The sequence below is a fragment of the Lithobates pipiens genome, unplaced genomic scaffold (assembly GCF_037356315.1).
Source record: "Lithobates pipiens isolate NorthernLeopardFrog02 unplaced genomic scaffold, aLitPip1_a1.2 Scaffold_13, whole genome shotgun sequence".
NCBI classification, from domain to species: domain Eukaryota; kingdom Metazoa; phylum Chordata; class Amphibia; order Anura; family Ranidae; genus Lithobates; species Lithobates pipiens.
In genome coordinates this window covers 153195913-153215366 of record NW_027507718.1, presented here as the reverse complement: position 1 = coordinate 153215366, position 19454 = coordinate 153195913, and the positions used below count along the sequence as shown (strand labels likewise).

General features: G+C 47.5%; 1 protein-coding gene across 2 annotated transcripts in view; it reads left to right on the top strand.

Annotated features, from left to right (window-relative positions):
- Positions 1–19454, top strand: part of POLR2B (RNA polymerase II subunit B) — a 726171-nt gene that overhangs the window by 587966 nt on the left and 118751 nt on the right. For both annotated transcript variants that reach the window (XM_077475735.1, XM_077475736.1), the window contains one exon: positions 3004–3111. In XM_077475735.1, the coding sequence (XP_077331861.1) occupies positions 3004–3111 (108 nt within the window). The remainder of the gene's footprint in view (positions 1–3003; positions 3112–19454) is intronic.

Sequence of the window (19454 nt, the reverse complement as noted above, 5' to 3'; positions counted from 1 at the left end):
TCAGTGGAAGCAAGAGCGTTTCTCCCTCCAGACAAACTGCAGACTCTCGGACACCAGCCTGACTGGCTGGGGTGGAGTGCTGGGTGTAAAGTTGACCCAGGGCCCCTGGTCGTGGGAGGAATCCCAGTTACCAATCACTGCGCTCGAGCTTTGAGCGATCAGGCTATGTCTCGCCACATGGTCAATGAGGCTACGAGGGCGTCCGATCTCGATCCAGTCAGACAATGCCACGGCGGTGGCATATGTCAATTATCAAGGAGGAATAAAGAGCTTGGCTGCACCACGAGAGGTCGCGCACATCCTTCGGTGGGCAGACTAACACGTACTGGCCCCATGGGCCATATACATCCCGGCAATAAAAAACTGGCAGGCGGACTATCTAAGTCGCCAGATTCTGGACCCAGGAGAATGGTCATTGCATCCGGAGGTGTTCTGGCTTCTTTGCCTGTGGTGGGGCACACCAGATGTGAATCTTCTGGCCTCTCGGCTCAATCGCAAGGTGCGGAGGTTTGTGTCCAGGGCAAGAGATACTTGGGCGGATGCGTCAGACGCGTTGGTGGCTCCATATGAGCAGTACCGGCTGATTTACGCCTTCCCTCCGCTCAAACTGTTGCCTCGCCTGCTTCGCATAGGGGAGGCCAAGGGGATTCTAGTGATACTGATCGCTCCAGATTGGCCCTGTCGTCCTTGGTATGCCGACCTAGTGCGCCTGGTGGCGGATGCTCCATCCTGCTTTACTGTCTCTGGTTTTAACAGCATGGCTGTTGAAAGCCAGGTGCTAAGGAACCAAGGTCTGTCGGACTCTGTAATCTCCACCATGCTCAGGGCAAGAAAATCTTCTTGAAAGATATACCATCGTATGTGGAAGGCTTATATCTCCATGTGTGAGGAGATGGGGTGGCGTCCGCACCTTTTCCGTTTCCAGGATCCTGCGAGGAGTGGGGCAGAAACTGTCTTTAAGCACCATCATGGGACAGATATCAGCCTTGGCTATCTTTTTTCCAATGACCCCTGGTGTCTCACTCATTGGTAAGCACTTTTGTGCAAGGGGTTCGGCATGTAGTCCTTCCGGTGCAACCACCCCTACCTCTGTCAGATCTGAACCTGGTCCTATTGGTGCTTCAGAAACTGCCGTTTTGATAACATCAGGGAAATTCCCTTGTTGACTTTCTCAGAAAGTGTTATTTCTAGTGGCCATTACATCTGCCAGGAGGGTTTCTGAGTTGGCGGCCTTTTCTTGCAAGTCACCCCATCTGGTTTTCCACAAGGATAAAGTGGTGGTGTGTCCGCAACCTTTTCTTCCAAAGGTGTTTTCGTCCTTCCATCTCAATAAGGACATTGTTACCATCTCTGTGTCTTAAGCCGACACACCCAAAGGAGGTGGCCCTCCATTCCCTGGAAGTGATCCTGGCCCCAAGGGCTCATCTGTCTGCCACGGCGCCCTTCCTGAAGTCAGATTCTCTGTTCGTTTCGGTAGCTGGTCCGAAAAAAGGACTGGCGGTCTCGTCGACCACCATCTCATGGTGGATCAGACAGATTGTGGTCCAGGCTTACACCTTGAAGGGGTGGGTGCCCCCCCTTTCCTGTCACGGCCCATTCCACCGGGGCAATTGGGACCCCCTGGGCTTTCCGACATCAAGCGTGTCTCCCAGGTGTGTAAGGCGGCACAAAGTTCTACAAAATTGATGTAAGCACATCTTCTGATGCTTGCTTTGGGGGCAAAGTTTTGCAGGCCGCTGTGTAATCGTTGCAATTTACACTATCACTTCTTGTTAGAGAAAGTTACATTTTGGTTGCCGATGCATTCGGACGCATATGTTGGCCGCAAGTTCTGATGCAGTCGGTTCAGATGGTGACTCCTCCGTTGAGGAGCACCTCTGGTTGTGGTGAAGTTATGTTTGCTGTTTTCACCTTTCATTATGACACTGCTTGGGGATGTCCCTACAGTCAAGATTTAATGGAGCTGTGTCCGTCAATGAACGAAAGAGAAAATGGGATTTTTGTACTCAAAGTAAAATTATTTTCTCTGAAGTTCATTGACAGACACAGCACCCACCCCTCCTATTATTTTAAGTTATTCTGCTTGTTGACATACTGAGCTGCAGGAAGCAGGCTGAGGGGTTATAGCCAGAGGGAACGCCCCCTGGGCGGAACTGTACAGTTCTTTTGTTTTTCACATGTATTACATGTTCTGCCTAGTCCTCTCCTGAAGGTGGTGTAATAACCCTACGGTCAAGATTTAATAGAGCTTTGTCTGTCAGTGAACTTCAAAGAAAAGGATTTTAGGGCGAGTACAAAAATCCTATTTTTTGCTTTTTTTTTTTTTTTTTTTTAAGTCAGCTACAAGCACTGTAGCTGACTTTTAAGAAGGACACTTGTCTGACCAGGGAGCCATGCAATGTCAGCCCCCCCCCCCCCCAGGCCGATCCGTCCATCGGATCGGGTGCAGGCGTCACCATTCCACCTAACGGAAACTGGCAGTTGAGCGAGTCACGTGGTGCTTCCTGAATGGCCCTGTCATCTTCTGGGGGACTCAGTCAAAACATGAATTTCTCAGATTGGGACTTTAAACCGGGCCACAAATAGTTTGATGGTAATCCATCAAAATGTGGCCTGGTTTAAAGTCCCAATCTGAGGAATTCATATTTTGACTCTATGTATCAGAGATATGGTCCACAATTAGTTTAAGCAGTTGGTTGCTGTAGAGGGTCTCTTTAATCCTCTGGGACACACAAAGGTCCCAAAAGGCAGCGTTGGAGAAGAAGACACGACCTACTGGGCCACGGCGAGGCTGGGGCGGAAGTACACAAGGTACTTCATAAAAGGTAAGGAAGGGGGAAAAAAAATATCCAAAACTGAGTGGTGGAGGGGTTGTCATTCCTTTTAAGACAAAGTTGTAAAAGTGGGTGGAACTCCACTTTAATATGTTATATTGGAAATCGCTGTATAAGTTGTTGGCACTATATAAATACTGTATAATATAAATTTTTTTTTTTTTTTTAGGATATGCCTTTTACTTGTGAAGGTATTACCCCTGATATTATCATTAACCCCCATGCCATCCCTTCGCGTATGACAATCGGACACTTGATTGAATGTCTCCAAGGGAAGGTAAATAGATTAAGACCGCTAATATTTGCCATTTATGTAATACGTCTTTTTTTTCTTTACTGTTTAGTTATATTTAAACTTAACTCTAGACAATACAAAACTTTTCTTAATTGTATGGTGACGGACACAGACAAGTTATTCACACCATGGGTTATAGGCAAAAACCTCCTAGATTGTCTCAATCGGTCAAATCCTAATACGCTGGTCCTAAATGATACTGGATCAGAGTGGAATAAAGAGGACATAGATTCAGTGTTGGAGGGAGTTGCAGAAGAATTTATTTCCTTCCACACTGTCGTTTTATTGACAAGGCAGTTTGCCACAATATACTTGTTAATGTTGAAAAGCTTGTTGCCTCTGCACACAAACGCCTTGGCATTGTTAAGCCTTGTACACTCGATTCGTTCTTTTTTTTTTCCATTCAACTCAGGAGGTTAAACAGAAAACTGTACTAATGATCCGATGATGGTACAGCCATCTCCCCCATGGAGCTGTTATGTTCTGACAGGAAGCCAACCAGCTGCTGGATATACAGCATAAAAAACCTTTGAAAAACAGCGCTGGTCTAAACAAAGTGCTAGACAAATATATATGAAAAAATCAAGTGTAAATAAAACAAAAACTTGATATAAGTGTTAATACTGACAGTAGTAAGTTCTTGCTGCAACCCAATGCGAGACACACACAATATACAACAATCAAAAAATATAGCTGCGCTAGAACTTATAAAACAAAATTATAAAGTGACATAATTTTTCTAATTTACAAAAAATCCCAAAAACATGCAAAAATAGTGCCAAAATAATGATTTCCAGGCATATAAGCAGTCCAAAGAAAAGGAAAGATGGATAGGATGCTGAATCTTAGTCCATTTTCGGTGACTCTCAAAAACCACCCTTTACATACGTAGCAGGTGCACCCAGAGTAGAAAGAGATTATCCACCACCAAATTAGAGGAGGCTTACCAGCTGTCAAGATCTCTTTTTAGGGAGATCATACGGGCTTGTAAAATGTTACGTTCCTGGTCCCCACACTGGGCTCTGTTGGTAACACCAATCTATCTGCTCCCTCTTTATGGTATATCTCGTTCCACCACATTCATTTAGTACGGCAAAGAGAGAAGAAAAAAAGCTCCCATAGCATAATTCCGTAAAGATTTATTAAAATATAAAAGGTAAAATAACAATTTACGAATTCCCAGCAGAGTATAAGCGTATAGCGTATAAAAAACGAGCCGGCCGGCTCTCTCTTGTTTGCACTACCCGCCCTTCCGGATTAACGTGGAAATGCGGTGACGTCAGCACGCCGCTAACCCTACGTCGTTTCGTCAAAAGTGACTTCTTCCTGAGGAAGAAGTCACTTTTGACGAAACGACGTAGGGTTAGCGGCGTGCTGACGTCACCGCATTTCCACGTTAATCCGGAAGGGCGGGTAGTGCAAACAAGAGAGAGCCGGCCGGCTCGTTTTTTATACGCTATACGCTTATACTCTGCTGGGAATTCGTAAATTGTTATTTTACCTTTTATATTTTAATAAATCTTTACGGAATTATGCTATGGGAGCTTTTTTTCTTCTCTCTTTGCCGTACTAAATGAATGTGGTGGAACGAGATATACCATAAAGAGGGAGCAGATAGATTGGTGTTACCAACAGAGCCCAGTGTGGGGACCAGGAACGTAACATTTTACAAGCCCGTATGATCTCCCTAAAAAGAGATCTTGACAGCTGGTAAGCCTCCTCTAATTTGGTGGTGGATAATCTCTTTCTACTCTGGGTGCACCTGCTACGTATGTAAAGGGTGGTTTTTGAGAGTCACCGAAAATGGACTAAGATTCAGCATCCTATCCATCTTTCCTTTTCTTTGGACTGCTTATATGCCTGGAAATCATTATTTTGGCACTATTTTTGCATGTTTTTGGGATTTTTTGTAAATTAGAAAAATTATGTCACTTTATAATTTTGTTTTATAAGTTCTAGCGCAGCTATATTTTTTGATGGATATACAGCATGCTCGTCTGAAGAAGCCTGCCAAACAGCCGGCTTATGTCAGACCGGCTGGTTTACACACGGGCCGAATGTCAGCCAATTTTTATTGAAATGGCTGATCTTGGTCGGCATTCAGCCATGTGTACAAAGCTTTACAGGTAGACTCACCTCTGTCATGCCACGCCCCTTTAGGCACAAAGAAAACTTACTAAGCCCTGCAAAACATTCCCTGGAGAGTAGTGTAAGCAGTGCATAGCTGTGCGTGTACCTTGTGTATTGACTTTTCAAGGAAGATGTCCTTGATTTGGTGAGGTACTCGACTAATTCATTAAGGTGGTCATGGGAAGAAGTTTTGCGTCCTCAGAGAAAGCTCTCAGAACCACCCCGTGCAGGAGCTCCTAGCACGTTAAACATATAGAACCTCCACGCTCTTCCCAGGTTTCAGCTTCTAAACCTAATTTTAGCCCTTTTTTTTGGCACAAGCCTTCGCCCACCAGGGCAACCAAGCCCTTTCTAAAGAGCTCTGCAAGGGCATCTGCACTTTTAAGAGTGGGGAGATGTCTGTTGCTTTTTGCATTTCTCTGGGTCACAAATGTCCCAGACCTTGTGGTTTCTAAAGGTTACAAAACTTGTCACCTCACTGTGATGTTTTCAAATAAACCAAAACTTTCCAAGGACAGTAAGATTTTGCAAAAGGCCCAGAAACCGCATCTTCTCCCAGGGAGTGATTGTATCAGTACTGCAACAAGACATTCAAGGCATTCTACTCAAACCTGTTCATGGTACCAAAGCACAACTGAGGTATCTGTCCTATTCCTGGTTCTTAAAATCCCCTCAACAAATTAATCTTCATGCCAAAAATGTGTATTCCTTTGCACACTGCCAGATCAGTAATTGCCTTTCTGGGGCAAGGGGAACACAAGGCATCCATGGACATCCAAGATGCCTATATACAGGTTCCTGTTTACACCCCAGGTCAGTGATTTCTACACTTTTCAGTGGCAGAAAACCACTTTCAATTGCCACATTGCCTTTAGGCCTGACCTCCCAGGGTTTTTACAAAAATGTTGGCAACCCTGCTTGCCCTTTTCAGAACTCGGGGGTATCCAGGTGACAGGCTTTCTAGACTATCTTCTCCTGAAGGATGCACATCCCCCTTGCAACAATCAGATAAGGTCCAAATGAAAATTAAAGTACTTCTAGCATTTTGCTGGATGACTAACGTCACAAAAATCTGCTCTCCAGCCTTCCATGTGCCTACAATATCTGTGCCTCCTAGATGCATCTCAGGCAAAGGTATTTCTTCCAGAAAAGGGGTCTTTTCCTCCATGTTTACCAACTAAGATCCAAGAGAAATCCAACAGTGATGTTCTGGGTCTAATGATTGCCTCCTTTTGAGGCAGTATCCTTTGCCCAATTCCGGGGAAAAGAACTCTCCAACTAACCAGCATTAAAAAAGCAGACGCTTTCCCTGGATCTACCCATGCTTCCATTCCTTTGAAACAAGAAATTTATTGTCCTGGCGAATCACCATTACAACTCTTAACTACAATTGGAAGGTTCTTACAACAGACGCGAGTCTGTCAGGCTGGGGAGGAGTCTTATACTCCTTGACAGCTCAAGGAACGTTGTCAAGGGAGGAGACAAAACTCCCCATCAATATTTTGGAGCTCCGCTTTCTTACTGTCCCTCCAACACTTGACCCTGCTTCTAAAGGACACCCAATTTTGGGTGCAGTCAGACAATGCCATCACAGTCTATCAAGAGAGCATAAGGGGCCTGGCTGCCTATAAAGAAACCAGCTTCTCAGTGTTTACTATGAGCCACATCCCAGGAGCTCTTCTTGAGTGGGTGCTGCCCAGCCAAACTGAGCGCTTGGGGGAGAAGGACCTTTGTCAGAGTGACCATTGAGCTCTTGGTCACCTCCCTGACTGAGCCTAGCATTTCTCTATGGAGAGAGGAGAACCTTCTAGAAGAACCATCTCTGGAACTCCACCAATCAGGCCTGTATGGAAGAGTGGCCAGATGGAAGCCATTTCTCAGTAAAAGGCACATGACAGCCTGCCTGTAGTTTTGCCAAAAGGCACCTAAAGGACTCGGACCATGAGAAACAATATTTTGTGGTCTGAAGCAAAGATTGAACTTTTTGGCCCAAATGACAAGCGTTGTGTATGGAGGAAACCAGACACCGCTCATCACCTGGGCCATAACATCCCTACAGAGAAGCATGGTGGTGTCGTGGATAAACCATGATGCTATTGAGCGCTCTTCCAGCTTTACAGTATAATGCATCTTTAAACGACCTGTCTCTCCCGCATTTCCCCAATAAACAGTCACCTTTCTGATTTTGGCCCCCCATGCTCAAACCAACTGACCTGCCCTGAACAAATGTTATTCATATAACAAATAGAGCCTTGTGATTTCACAATTGACCAATCAAGCACAGGCATTCCCTCAAACAGCAGGGAACAACCAAAGAACAATGACTAGGGGAGTCTTATGGGTGTGTCTGGGTGTGGGCAGCGTGCACGTTCTCCCACCCCCTGTCTCTGTAAGCTATCTTCAGCTACATAAAGGAAGCTTAAGATCATGAATGCTGTTCCCAACCACAACAATTCAGACTCCTATTTTTATTCATAAATCTTTATTCTGCTTTGTTCAGAGAACAAATCATACCCAGGCTATACTACTGTCCAGTGTGGCTGGGAGATTATCTGCAAGTGCATGCCTAGACCCCCTAAATGTGTTGCTGTACATCCGCTAAACCGATAATGTCTTTGCAAAGTCAACACATTCCCCCAGAGGATCGTTCTGTGCATCGCACAGGGGCCCTTCACTGGCGGACATATTCCCACTCTGCAAACACTTCTCTATATCCCTGAGAAGCTTTTCACTACCAAACTGCTCTCAACCAGCATCAGTCTGCCTCAGTCCGCTTTTAGAGCTGGCTGCGGGAGAATGAACACTGGGAGACACTATGACAATACATTTTAAATACATCTTCTTAAAATTTCACAACAGTGGTGGCAGCATCATGCTGTTAGGGACTAGTCAGGATAGAGGGAAAGATGAATGCAGCAATGTACAGAGACATCGATGAAAACCTGCTCCAGAGCGCTCTGGACTTCAGTGGGGGGATGGTTCATCTTCCAACAGGACAGCAACCCTAAGCAACACAGCCAAGATAACAAAGGAGTGGCTTCAGGAAAACTTTGTGAGTGGCCAGAGCCCACACTGTGCACCAATGCTTCCCATCCAACCTGATGGAGCTGGAGAGGTTCCGCAAAGAAGAATGGGAGAAACTGCCCAAAAATAGGTGTGCCAAGCTTGTTGAATAATAGTCAAAAACACTTGAGGCTGTAATTGGTGCCAAAGGTGTTCTAACAAAGTATTGAGCAAAGGCTGTGAATACTTATGTACATGTGATTTTTTTTTTTTTTTTTTTTGTGATTTTTTTTTTATGATACATTTGCAAAGATTTCAAACACATCTTTAACGTCATTATGGGGTATTGTTTGTAATGATTAATTTAATCCATTTTGAAATACGACTGTAACATAAAAAAAGTGGAAAAAATTAAGGTCTGTACCTACTTTCCAGATGCACTGTATGTTATACAACCAGTCAGATTGCGCATATGTTGTCTAACAATAGTTAGTAAGCTGTCAAAGGTGGACACTGACATTCTGGTAAATTTGATACATTTATTAGGGTAGGTTCTGATTTCCTTACACATAAAGACAAAATATCCCCTAGTTAGATGCTGGGATGTTAGGGAATGTATCCATCTTTGCTTTATTTGCCTCTTCCTCTTTATCCACTTCAGGGCCAGTTCACACCAGAATGCAGCGTGGAAAAGGTACAGGGCCGGACTGGGAATAAAAACCAGCCCTGGAAAAAATGTCATACCTGCCCCACAGCATTATTATACCAGCATAACATCATTTTCTTGTTCATGAAAAGGAAAACCATACATTGTAAAGCACATTTGATGAAGAGTATATTATATATAGATATGAAATCATATATATATATATATATATATATATATATATATATATATATATATATATATATATATAGATATGAAATCATATATACTGGAGAGCACTGGCAGAGTTGGAGAGCACATGGATGGTGGCAAAATGCAGGGGGGAGTGGAGAGTGCTGGGGGGAGCCAAAAAACAGGGGTAGAGAGCACTGGGGGGGGGGGGGGGCTGTAGAGCGATGGGTGGGGAGAATGGGGGGCTGGAGAGCACTGGGTGGGGGCTGGAGAGCACTGGGGGGTGGGGAGAATTGGGGGCTGGAGAGCACTGGGGTGGGGGCTGGAGAATGATGGGGAGAGCACTGGGGGGTGGCAAAGAATGGGGGGGGGGGGGAGAGCACTGGCGGGAGGGGGAGAACGGGGGGAGAGCACTGGCGGGAGGGGGAGAACGGGGGGAGAGCACTGGCGGGAGGGGGAGAACGGGGGGAGAGCACTGGCGGGAGGGGGAGAACGGGGGAGAGCACTGGCGGGGGGTAGAACGGAGGGAGAGCACTGGCGGGAGGGTGAGAACAGGGGGAGAGCACTGGCGGGAGGGTCAGAACGGAGGCTAGAGCACAGGGAGGGGGGAGAGCACTGGGAGGGAGGGAGAGAACCGGGGGGGGAGCACTGGGAGGGAGGGAGAGAACTAGGGGGGAGCACTGGGAGGGAGGGAGAGATCTAGGGGGGAGCACTGGGAGGGAGAGAACCGGGGGGGAGCACTGGGAGGGAGGGAGAGAACCGGGGGGGAGCACTGGGAGGGAGGGGGAGGAACCGGGGGGAGCACTGGGAGGGAGGGGGGAGAACCGGGGGAGAGCACTGGGAGGGAGGGGGAAGAACCGGGGGAGAGCACTGGGAGGGAGGGGGGAGAACCGGGGGGAGAGCACTGGGAGGGAGGGGGAGAACCGAGGGGGAGAGCACTGGAAGGGAGGGGGAGAACCGGGGGGAGAGCACTGGGAGGGAGGGGGAGAACCGGGGGGGAAAGCACTGGGAGGGAGGGGGGAGAGCACTGGGAGGGAGGGGGGAGAACCGGTGGGGAGAGCACTGGGAGGGAGGGGGGAGAACCGGTGGGGAGAGCACTGGGAGGGAGGGGGGAGAACCGGTGGGGAGAGCACTGGGAGGGAGGGGGGAGAACCGGGGGGGAGAGCACTGGGAGGGAGGGGGGAGAACCGGGGGGGAGAGCACTGGGAGGGAGGGTGGAGAACCGGGGGGGAGAGCACTGGGAGGGAGGGGGGAGAACCGGGGGGGAGCACTGGGAAGGAGGGGGGAGAGCACTGGGAGGGAGAACCAGGGGGGAGTCGACAGCACTGGGGGGAAAGAACGGGGGGACAGCACTGGGAGGGGGGGAGAGCACTGGGGTGGGGGGGAGCACTGGGGGTGGCTAGAGAAGCATGGGGGGGGGGCAGGGGACTGGTGGGGAGGAACAGAGGGGGAGAGCACTGGGGGGAGTGGAGAGCACTGGGGGTGTCTAGAGAAGGATGGAGGGAGCTGGAGTGCGGGGGGGGGGCAGGAGACTGTGGTGGGGGAGGAGAGCACTGGGGGGGGGGGCAGGGCACACAAGGTTAATAGTAAGCACTAGCTTTGCTCTGCACTCCCATTTCAGTTACACAGCTCAATTTCCTTAATCAGAAAACTACCAACAAAGTGGAAGAGGCGGTGCCTGGGTATAACATCCCATTAGGAATGTGGTATTGAAAAAAGCCTGAAAGTGCTGGCACAGCCAAATGCAGCTATCTGCAGATAAACTCATTTGTAAACCACAACCATCTACAGGAAATATGTCAAATTTTACAAGCGCAGATTACTGGTGTATAGCTGCTGTCAGATACAAACATCTGTGTAAATGTAGGGTAATTCTTTTGGTACCAAGCTGGCCCAGAAGAACCTGGTACACAAACCTACTTAGACTTGTTGCTTGCTGAAGGCAAGGCGAGCCATATTCGGGTAGATTTTATTGTATCTGGCAATCGTATTTCACCTAGTGTGAGTGCAATCAATTTAGTCCCAGAATTTGCTCTGTACCCCACATTATGGCCTTCCTGCAAACAAGTCTTGACCACCAACATGGGTGTAGTGGTTAGCACTCACCTAGCAGTTAAGGTAAGGTGACCAGATTTTTAAAATGTAATCTGGGGACATTTTTTTTTTTTTTTTTACGAGTAATGGCAGCAATCAGCGACTCGTAGCAGGACTGCGATATTGCGGTGGACAAATCGGACACTAATGCGACCGGTTTTTCCGTCGGGAATAAACTCTGACGGTTTTTCCGATGGAGTTCCAACGGAGTTCCGCTGAAACTGTCTCATCTACACACGATCGCACCAAAGTCCAACGGTCTAGAACGCGTTGACGTACAACACATACGATGGGACTAGAAAAAGGAAGTTCAATAGGCAATAGCTGCCGTCTCATACTTGCTTCAGAGCATGCATCGTTTTTGGTCCGTCGGAACAGCATACATATGAGCATATGAGTTTTCCCGATAAGAATTGGTTCTTCTCTCCCTGCCCCTATTTCCCCCCCACCCACGTGGGGGATGCTGCATGATGAGCTGCTGGGCGGTGTGTGTATCTGTAGCTAGGGGTCCCCTGGGGGGGCTCTCGCCTTAGATTGGGGGCTGTGATGGGTGTCTGTGTCCCTGGGTGTCTGCGGTCTCCCCGCTGGGTTTCTGGAGGTCTGCATGTGCTGATCGCCATAGCGCTGTTCTGCCACCATTTTCTCTGTCCTTTCACTGTGTACAGTTGGCCGTTTTTGGTGTGCCTCAGAAGAAAGCATGGTCAGGGGCCATTTTACTGTAGCTTGGCGGCCATTTTCTTTGTAATTATGTGCTTCATACAGGCCGGCCGGTGGCCATTTTGTTGTAGCCCAGCATGGTTTTTATCCTGAGCGCTGGTCCCTGCTGCACAGAACCCCTGGGAGCTGATACTGGACGCCGACACCTGTACCTGAACGGTGCAGCACTCAGTTGGGGTGGTGAGTCCTGTGGTGGGGGCCCCTCAGTCTGCAGCAGCTAGGAGGGTGGGATTGGACACCTATCCCAAGTCCCCAAGGGTGGCAGACAGGGTGGGTCAGCATGGCTTCAGAAACTAGTGTTTCTTACCCAGAACTCCCTGCAATTGCAACCGTCTCATCTGCAAGCAGTGCCTTCAGACGCTTTGTCAGCGGTCATTGAAATGTTCGTCGCAAAGGTGGTAAAAAGCGGCCCCTTCCCCCCCCTCCCAGGGATAGCACTTACTCGGACTCTGCAGATACAGGCGGCCCCTGCTCTGTTGTCAGGTGACGCTGAGCAGGACGGATCGGACAGTGAGGATGAGTCCCCGTCCGGGTCCATGTGCGGCAAATCGCTAGTTGGAGCATTTATCACAGCTGTGCGTGATACCCTGAAGATTCAGGATACAGTAGGTTCCTCTGCTGAAGTAGCGGTCCCCTTTGGGTCCTGTAAGCCAGCCCGTACACCTAAGGTGTTTCTGTATCTGACTTATTTTGATAAGTTCATATACAAGGAATGGTGAAGTCCGCAACCGACCACCTCGATCCCTAAAAGAATGGCGGTGCGCTACCCCTTTGAGGAGAGCCGCCTTAAAAAATGGTCAGCTCCTCCGGTTTTGAACCCCCCAGTATCCAGATTAAACAAAGTAACCACGATCCCGGTAGAGGGGACTCCTGCATTTAAGGACGGTACCAACAGGTAAGCCGAGGCGGTGGCCCGTTCCTTGTTTACGGTTGTGGGGTCAGCAATACGACCAGTACTGGGTACAGCACTTGTTGCAGACACTGAATGGGCCAGTTAGTGCACGGCCTTAAGTACGTTTGTGATGCGGCCCTGTATACGCTTCCTTTGCTCTCCATGGCTTCAGTGTCAGCAGTGGTACTGCGGGGCCTGATTTGGCTAAAATGCTGGTCTGCGGACCAGGCATCTAAAAAAAAAAAAAGCCTTGACGGAAATACCCTTCCTTGGTGAGCGGATATTTGGAGCCTCGTTGGATGACATCATTAAGAATGTCACAGGTGGGAAAAGTACCTTGCTCCCACAGGCCAGGAAGACTAAGGAGCCATGCTGCAGGCAAGGGCCTTCATTTTCTGCTCAAGAGGCTTCTTCGTCCGTCCGGTACTTCGGCTAAACGCTCCCAATCCGATAGGGCGACCTCTGAGGAACAAAAGCGTCCCTGGAACCGCAAGCCTGTGAGCAAAAGTGCTACCGCATGAAAGTTTACTCCCACCTGTCTCTCGGGTGGGGGGAGGGGGGGTCGTCTTCAGGAGTTTGCAGCCCGGTGGGCCTCTCGGCTGTCCAACCAATGGGTCTGCGAACTGATTTCCTCTGGCTACAAGATAGTTTCTCTCTTGGCCACCAAACAGATTCTTCCCTTACTCCCGGCTCTCCAGGAGGCCCTATTGGGGGCACTAAAAGACCTGCTAAGCTGCGGGGTAATAGTGCCTGTTCCGGAATTGGAAAGGTTCCAGGGGTTCTACTCCAATCTGTAGTCCCCAAAAAGGAAGGTCTATGTCCATTCTTGGACTTGAAAGCCCTCAATTGCTTTGTAAAAGTTCAGAGGTTCAGAATGGAATCAGTTTGCTCAGTGGTCGCTGCACTCCATCAAGGGGACTCCCTGGAGTCTTTACCAATGTTGGCGTTGCGACAACGTGGGATCGCGATCGTAGGTTACCTAGACTATCTCCTCTTGAGAGCATCTTTCGCCTCAGAATTAGAGGAGGATGTGATGATCACCATGCAAACCCTGCAGGAATTTGGGTGGCTGTTGAAACTCAAAAAGTTGGTGCTCATACCAGCTCAGCATTTGGAGTACCTAGGCTTGCTGCTGGACTCCATGAAAGCGAGAGTTTTTCTCCCTTCAAACTGCAGACTCAGAGCCGCGGTAAAACTATTGATGAACCACAGGTGGTCGTCGCTGCTCTTCTGCATGTGAGTCCTGAGCCTCATGGTGGCCTCCTTCAAGGCAATACCGTACGCCCAGTTTCACTCCAGAGTCTTGCAAAATTGCTATTGATCTCCAGGGACTCCCTGCTCTGGTGGCTGAGGTCCCCGGCACTTCGGGCCGGTAAGTCGTTCCTACCTCTGCATTGGACAGCGATCACAACGGACGCCAGCCTGACCAGCTGGGGTGGAGTACTGGGAGTACAGTTGACCCAGGGCCTCTGGTCGGGGGAGGAATCCAAGTTGCCGATCAATGTGCTTGAGCTCTGAGTGATCAGGCTATTCCTCTCCACATGGTTGATGAGACTACAAGGGCATCCTATCAGGATCCAGTCAGACAACACCACGGCGGTGGCATATGTCAACCATCAAGGAGGAACAAGAAGCTCCGCTGCAGCACGGGAGGTCACTCACATCCTTCAGTGGGCAGAGCGACATGTGCCGGCCTTGTCGGCCATTTACATCCCAGGAGTAGACTACTGGTAGGCGGACTGCCTAAGTCGCCAGATGCTAGACCCAGGAAAATGGGCATTGCCTCCGGAGCTGTTCTGGCTGCTGTGCCTGTGGTGGGGCACACCAGATGTAGATCTCCTGGCCTCCTGTCTCAATCGGAAGGTGCCAAGATTTGTATCCAGGACGAGATCCTTGGGCAGACGCGCTGGTTGCTCCATGGGGTCAGTACCGACTGATTTACGCCTTTCCTCTGCTAAAACTGCTATGTCTGCTCCGCAGAGTGGAGGTCGAGGGGATTCCAGTGATACCGATTGGCCTCGGCGCCCCTGGTACGCCTGGTTGCAAACGCTCCCTGGTGACTACCATTGTGAGAGGACTTTCTGCGTCAAGGTCCGTTTCTCCATCCTGCTTTACCATCGCTGGTTTTAATGGCATGGCTGTTGAGAGCCAGATGCTAAGGAACCGAGGCCTGTCGGACTGTGATTTCAACTAGTCTTCTTCTCTGAAGATATACCATAGTACCTGGAAGGCCTACATCTCCATGTGTGAGGAGAAAGGGTGGCGTCCGCGCACCTATATAGTTTCCAGGATCCTGCTGTTTCTACAGTGAGGAGTAGACCAGAAATTGGCTTTAAGCACCATTAAGGGAAAAATATCAGCCTTAGCTGTTTTTTTCCAACGGCCCCCGGCGTCTCACTCTCTAGTAAGCACTTATATTCATGGGGTTCAGCATGTAGTTCCTCCAGTGCGTCCACCTTTGCCCTTGTGGGATCTGAACCTGGTGTTATCGGCGCTTCAGAAACCACCATTTGAGAACATCAGAGAAATTCCCTTGTTGACTTTCTCAGAAAGTGGTCTTCCTAGTGACCATTACATTGGCCAGGAGGGTTGCGGAACTGGCAGCCTTGTCATGCAAGTCACCCTATTTGGTTATTTATAAGGATAAGGCGGCGTTGCGTCCGCTACCTTTTTTTCTGCCTAAGGTGGTTTTGGCGTTTCACATCAATGAGGACTTTGTGTTACCATCTCTATGTTCCAAACAGACACATCCTAAGGAGGTGGTCCTTCATTCCTTGGACGTGGACCAGGCTGTAAGGGTGCATTTGTCTGCCACGGCTCCCTCAGACTGTTCGTTTTGGTAGCTGGTCCGAAAAAAGGTATGGTGGTTTTGTCGGCCACCATTTCCAGGTGGATCAGATTGTGGTACAGGCATACGCCTTGAAGGGGCAGGTGCCCCCCATTCCTGTCACAGCCCATTCCACCAGGGCAATTGGAACCTCTTTGGGCTTTCTGACATCAAGCGTCAGTCGCTCAAGTGTGCAAGGTGGCAACTTGGTCGTCCGTTCACACTTTTACCAATTTCTACAAAGTGGATGTAAGCGCATCATCTGATGCCTGCTTTGGCCGCACGTTTTGCAGGCGGCTATGTAATGTCGCAATTCTGCACTCTTTATTCTGTTTTCAAAAATAGTTAATTTTGAGTATTTTTTTTAAAACGAGGTTATAGGAATGGTGGGGTAGTTGCTGATACTGTACCCGGCATATCCAAACCTACAAGATTGTCTGGAATTTGTGGATTATCTCTGTACTTGATGATGTCAATCAAATATAATAAAAAAAATATACAAAAGTTTAATAGCCAACAAAAATATATACAAACATGTAGACATTAAACGAGGTAAAACCATATCCACTACGAGCAAACAATTTCTAGCGGGTTTCCCCGTAGGATTAATGTTGAGGAGTGGAATGACAACGTTCCTCTACCGGTTTCGCAGTCAGAACCGCTTCAGGGGAAAATCTACAAAATCAGTAATGAAAAAAGTAGCATAAAGTAAAATAGAACAAAAACAGCAAAATATAAAACATATTAGTACAATACAGTTACATTCATTTATGAATAAGGAGGCCGGCTCACCAGTACAACCAGAAGCAGTTGATCACAGGACCCACAAAATTCCCCTAGCGGCGAATGTGGGGGATTGTAACGGACCACTCTGGCATCAAGATAATAGATTGGAGAAGTTGAACCTAAGGTAGTGGAGTACACAGCCAATATAGCATAGTGATAAGTTGCCCAGAAGGTGACCAGGTGATAACAAACCAACCAGAGAAACATAATAAAAGATCCCAAATGGCCAGATTATAGAAGCCAAATGACCAAAAAAAGAGAAGAAAAAAAAACACCATTATCCCGAACACCAACGGTGCACTATTTGACATGTGTGGTTACAAACATCCACTCACCTAATAAGATAATAGAGCCAGGGTCTATGCAAGGACTGGTTGATCAGGCGGACCACACAGGTACAACGGATAAAAAGGTAGGTATAAAGAACCCGCAAAAATTGGAGGCCAATAACTCCCAAAAGAGATAGATGGGAGGATCACGAAATCTATAAAGTCCCAAAGTCAACTTGTATAGAAATTGGGTAACAAGTGGTAAGCAAGTAATTAGGTCAGAGCCAAAAAAAATTCAAGGATGACCACAGTATATGAAGTAGCCCAGAGTGTGCAAGCCTCATGGGCTAAATAAAGGCACTCATCTGTGTATAAAGTCGCCCAAACCAAAAGCCCAGCATGTAAGGTCCTTGTACTGCTCATTAGTGGGCTGCAAACAGCCACTATATGAGCTCCCCAACCTGCATGGCGTCCGACCACACCGCCAAACGGCGGCATCTGACGTCATGGGTCAGCCCGCCCACATAGCGCACACACAAAATTGCGCGTGTGCTAGACACAACGATGAAGGAAGCCCCATAGGAACAAACCGTCAAAGCCAGCGCAAGGTACAAATATGTGCTCCCTGCGCAAGCCCATACACTGCGTCACCAGATTAAGCCGCACAGAAAAAACAATTACGCCCGCTTACTCTACAGAACAATGTGGCTTCTCTCTGTACCTAGATATTACAACAAACATGGATGCCTCCTGTTTGCTCTCTACCCAAAAAGTATAAAACTAAAATTTTTAAACTCTTTCAAACGCCAATGTTTTCCCATTGTCCTTCCAAACATGAGTCCGAAGACCCCCAGCTCCTACCACCGACTTCCTGTGGATACATCAACATGAACCCATCAAACTGTTTCATTTACATATCAATGTTACAGGAAAAGGGAGGGGAGGGAGAGCCTAGCCCCATATGCAGGCTATACAATACAAGCCTAAAAAACGAATTGCCCTCTGAGAAACTCCCATACATTTGTAAAAAAAAATAACACACCGCTGTGTACAAAAACTCAGTTAAAGCTAGTTTCACTATCCACTGAAAACCAAAATTCAGTACAGAAAATGCAATCGCTTAACTGAAAAAACTGGTAAAAAGTTCAAAAATAGAATTCACTTAAAAGGAAATGGTGCATAGAGAGAAGGTGACGGCCCAGACCACATGGCTACACACACACAAAGGAATTGGAGCAGTTTCCACTCTGGGATGATTTACAAGCACAAAATCCTTAACTGCACCTCTTAAAATGGCCGCCAACTATGAACTCATGGTGATTACAACAAAAGTCAGGCCACCACAAAATGGCGATTTTTATTTTTTATTTTTTTTTTCCCGCCAAAACCAAAATGCAATATAAAAATTGGCACTTTTATAATGAAAACATTGATATACAAACAGCTAACCTATAATAGCTTACATTAAATGATGCCTAGAAACAAGATGGTGGCTCATGTCATATGGTTTCACACACAAGGGAATGGTGTCTGCAACTTCCCCTATAGGAAGACTCAGAGATCCTCAAAATGACCACCGAGCCTGGTCACAAGGCAGACAACAAAAGCTAGGCTGCAACAAAATGGCAATTTATTTATTTTTTTGTAAAAAAAACTTGATGCACACCTCAAAAATTGCCACCTAAGTGTATCACCACCACGCCAACAACCCCTCTCCCAGCTGCTACTTAAATGTATGAATAAACAAGAAGGTGAATGTAGCTAAACCCATCCAAATGACCATAAAATATCACCTTGTAGCGCTAAATTAGTGTAAAAGTAATCAAATTGAAGTTACCCCTCAAACAACAAATTGTGTGAATCACAACAAAATATCTCTAAAGAAATGGAAAATATATATATTTGTGAAAAGACTCAATGTGATAGTCTTAAAATAATAATACATAGATGAAATCAATAGTCCATAAAAAAAGTTTAAATCCTTTTCATGTGCAAATCTTATCAGTGTCCATATAATACTGGTATAGCCTTCACCATACACCCTCAGTGACCGTGCCCCCCTCGTTGGAGAACTCACCAGCTGCGGCGCCCAGCACTCTCGTGCCAGGCCAGATGTGCGTTTAGATCACTCAAACGATGACAGCAGGTATCCAGCACTCAATGTATATTCTCGTTTAAGGCTTTTAATGGAGCAACCCCTCAAAGCATCAGCTGCAACGCTCGGCACTCTCATGTCAGGCTAGATGTGCGTTTAGATCACTCAAACGATGACAGCAGGTATCCAGCACTCAATGTATATTCTCGTTTAAGGCTTTTAATGGAGCAACCCCTCAAAGCACCTCAGAAAGAACAAAAATCTCCCACAACACTGTAAAAACTCTTTAATTCCAAAATTAAAATCCACTCATTAATGCACTCACATGTAAACAGCTTGAACGAAAGCACTTCAAAATCACTTATTCATGGGATTCGTCATGAATAAGTCCTATGACGAAACATGTCAGGGCGTGGCTATCTGGCAACTATCTTTGATACACTGAGCACTGCAACCAAGGCGGAAGGAGGTGTCTAATACGAGGAACAGAACTGGGAGAGTGGCGCGCTGTGTTTGAACTGTGAGCTCTGCTGTGAGGTACCAAACAGCAGAAGGAAGGGTGAGAGACAGTATTTATGCTACTTATATAACCAGTATCCACTGCGACCACCAATGCCTTGGAATAAAGTGCGTTGTTACTAAGGAGTAGAGTGGTTTTGAAGTGCTTTCGCTCA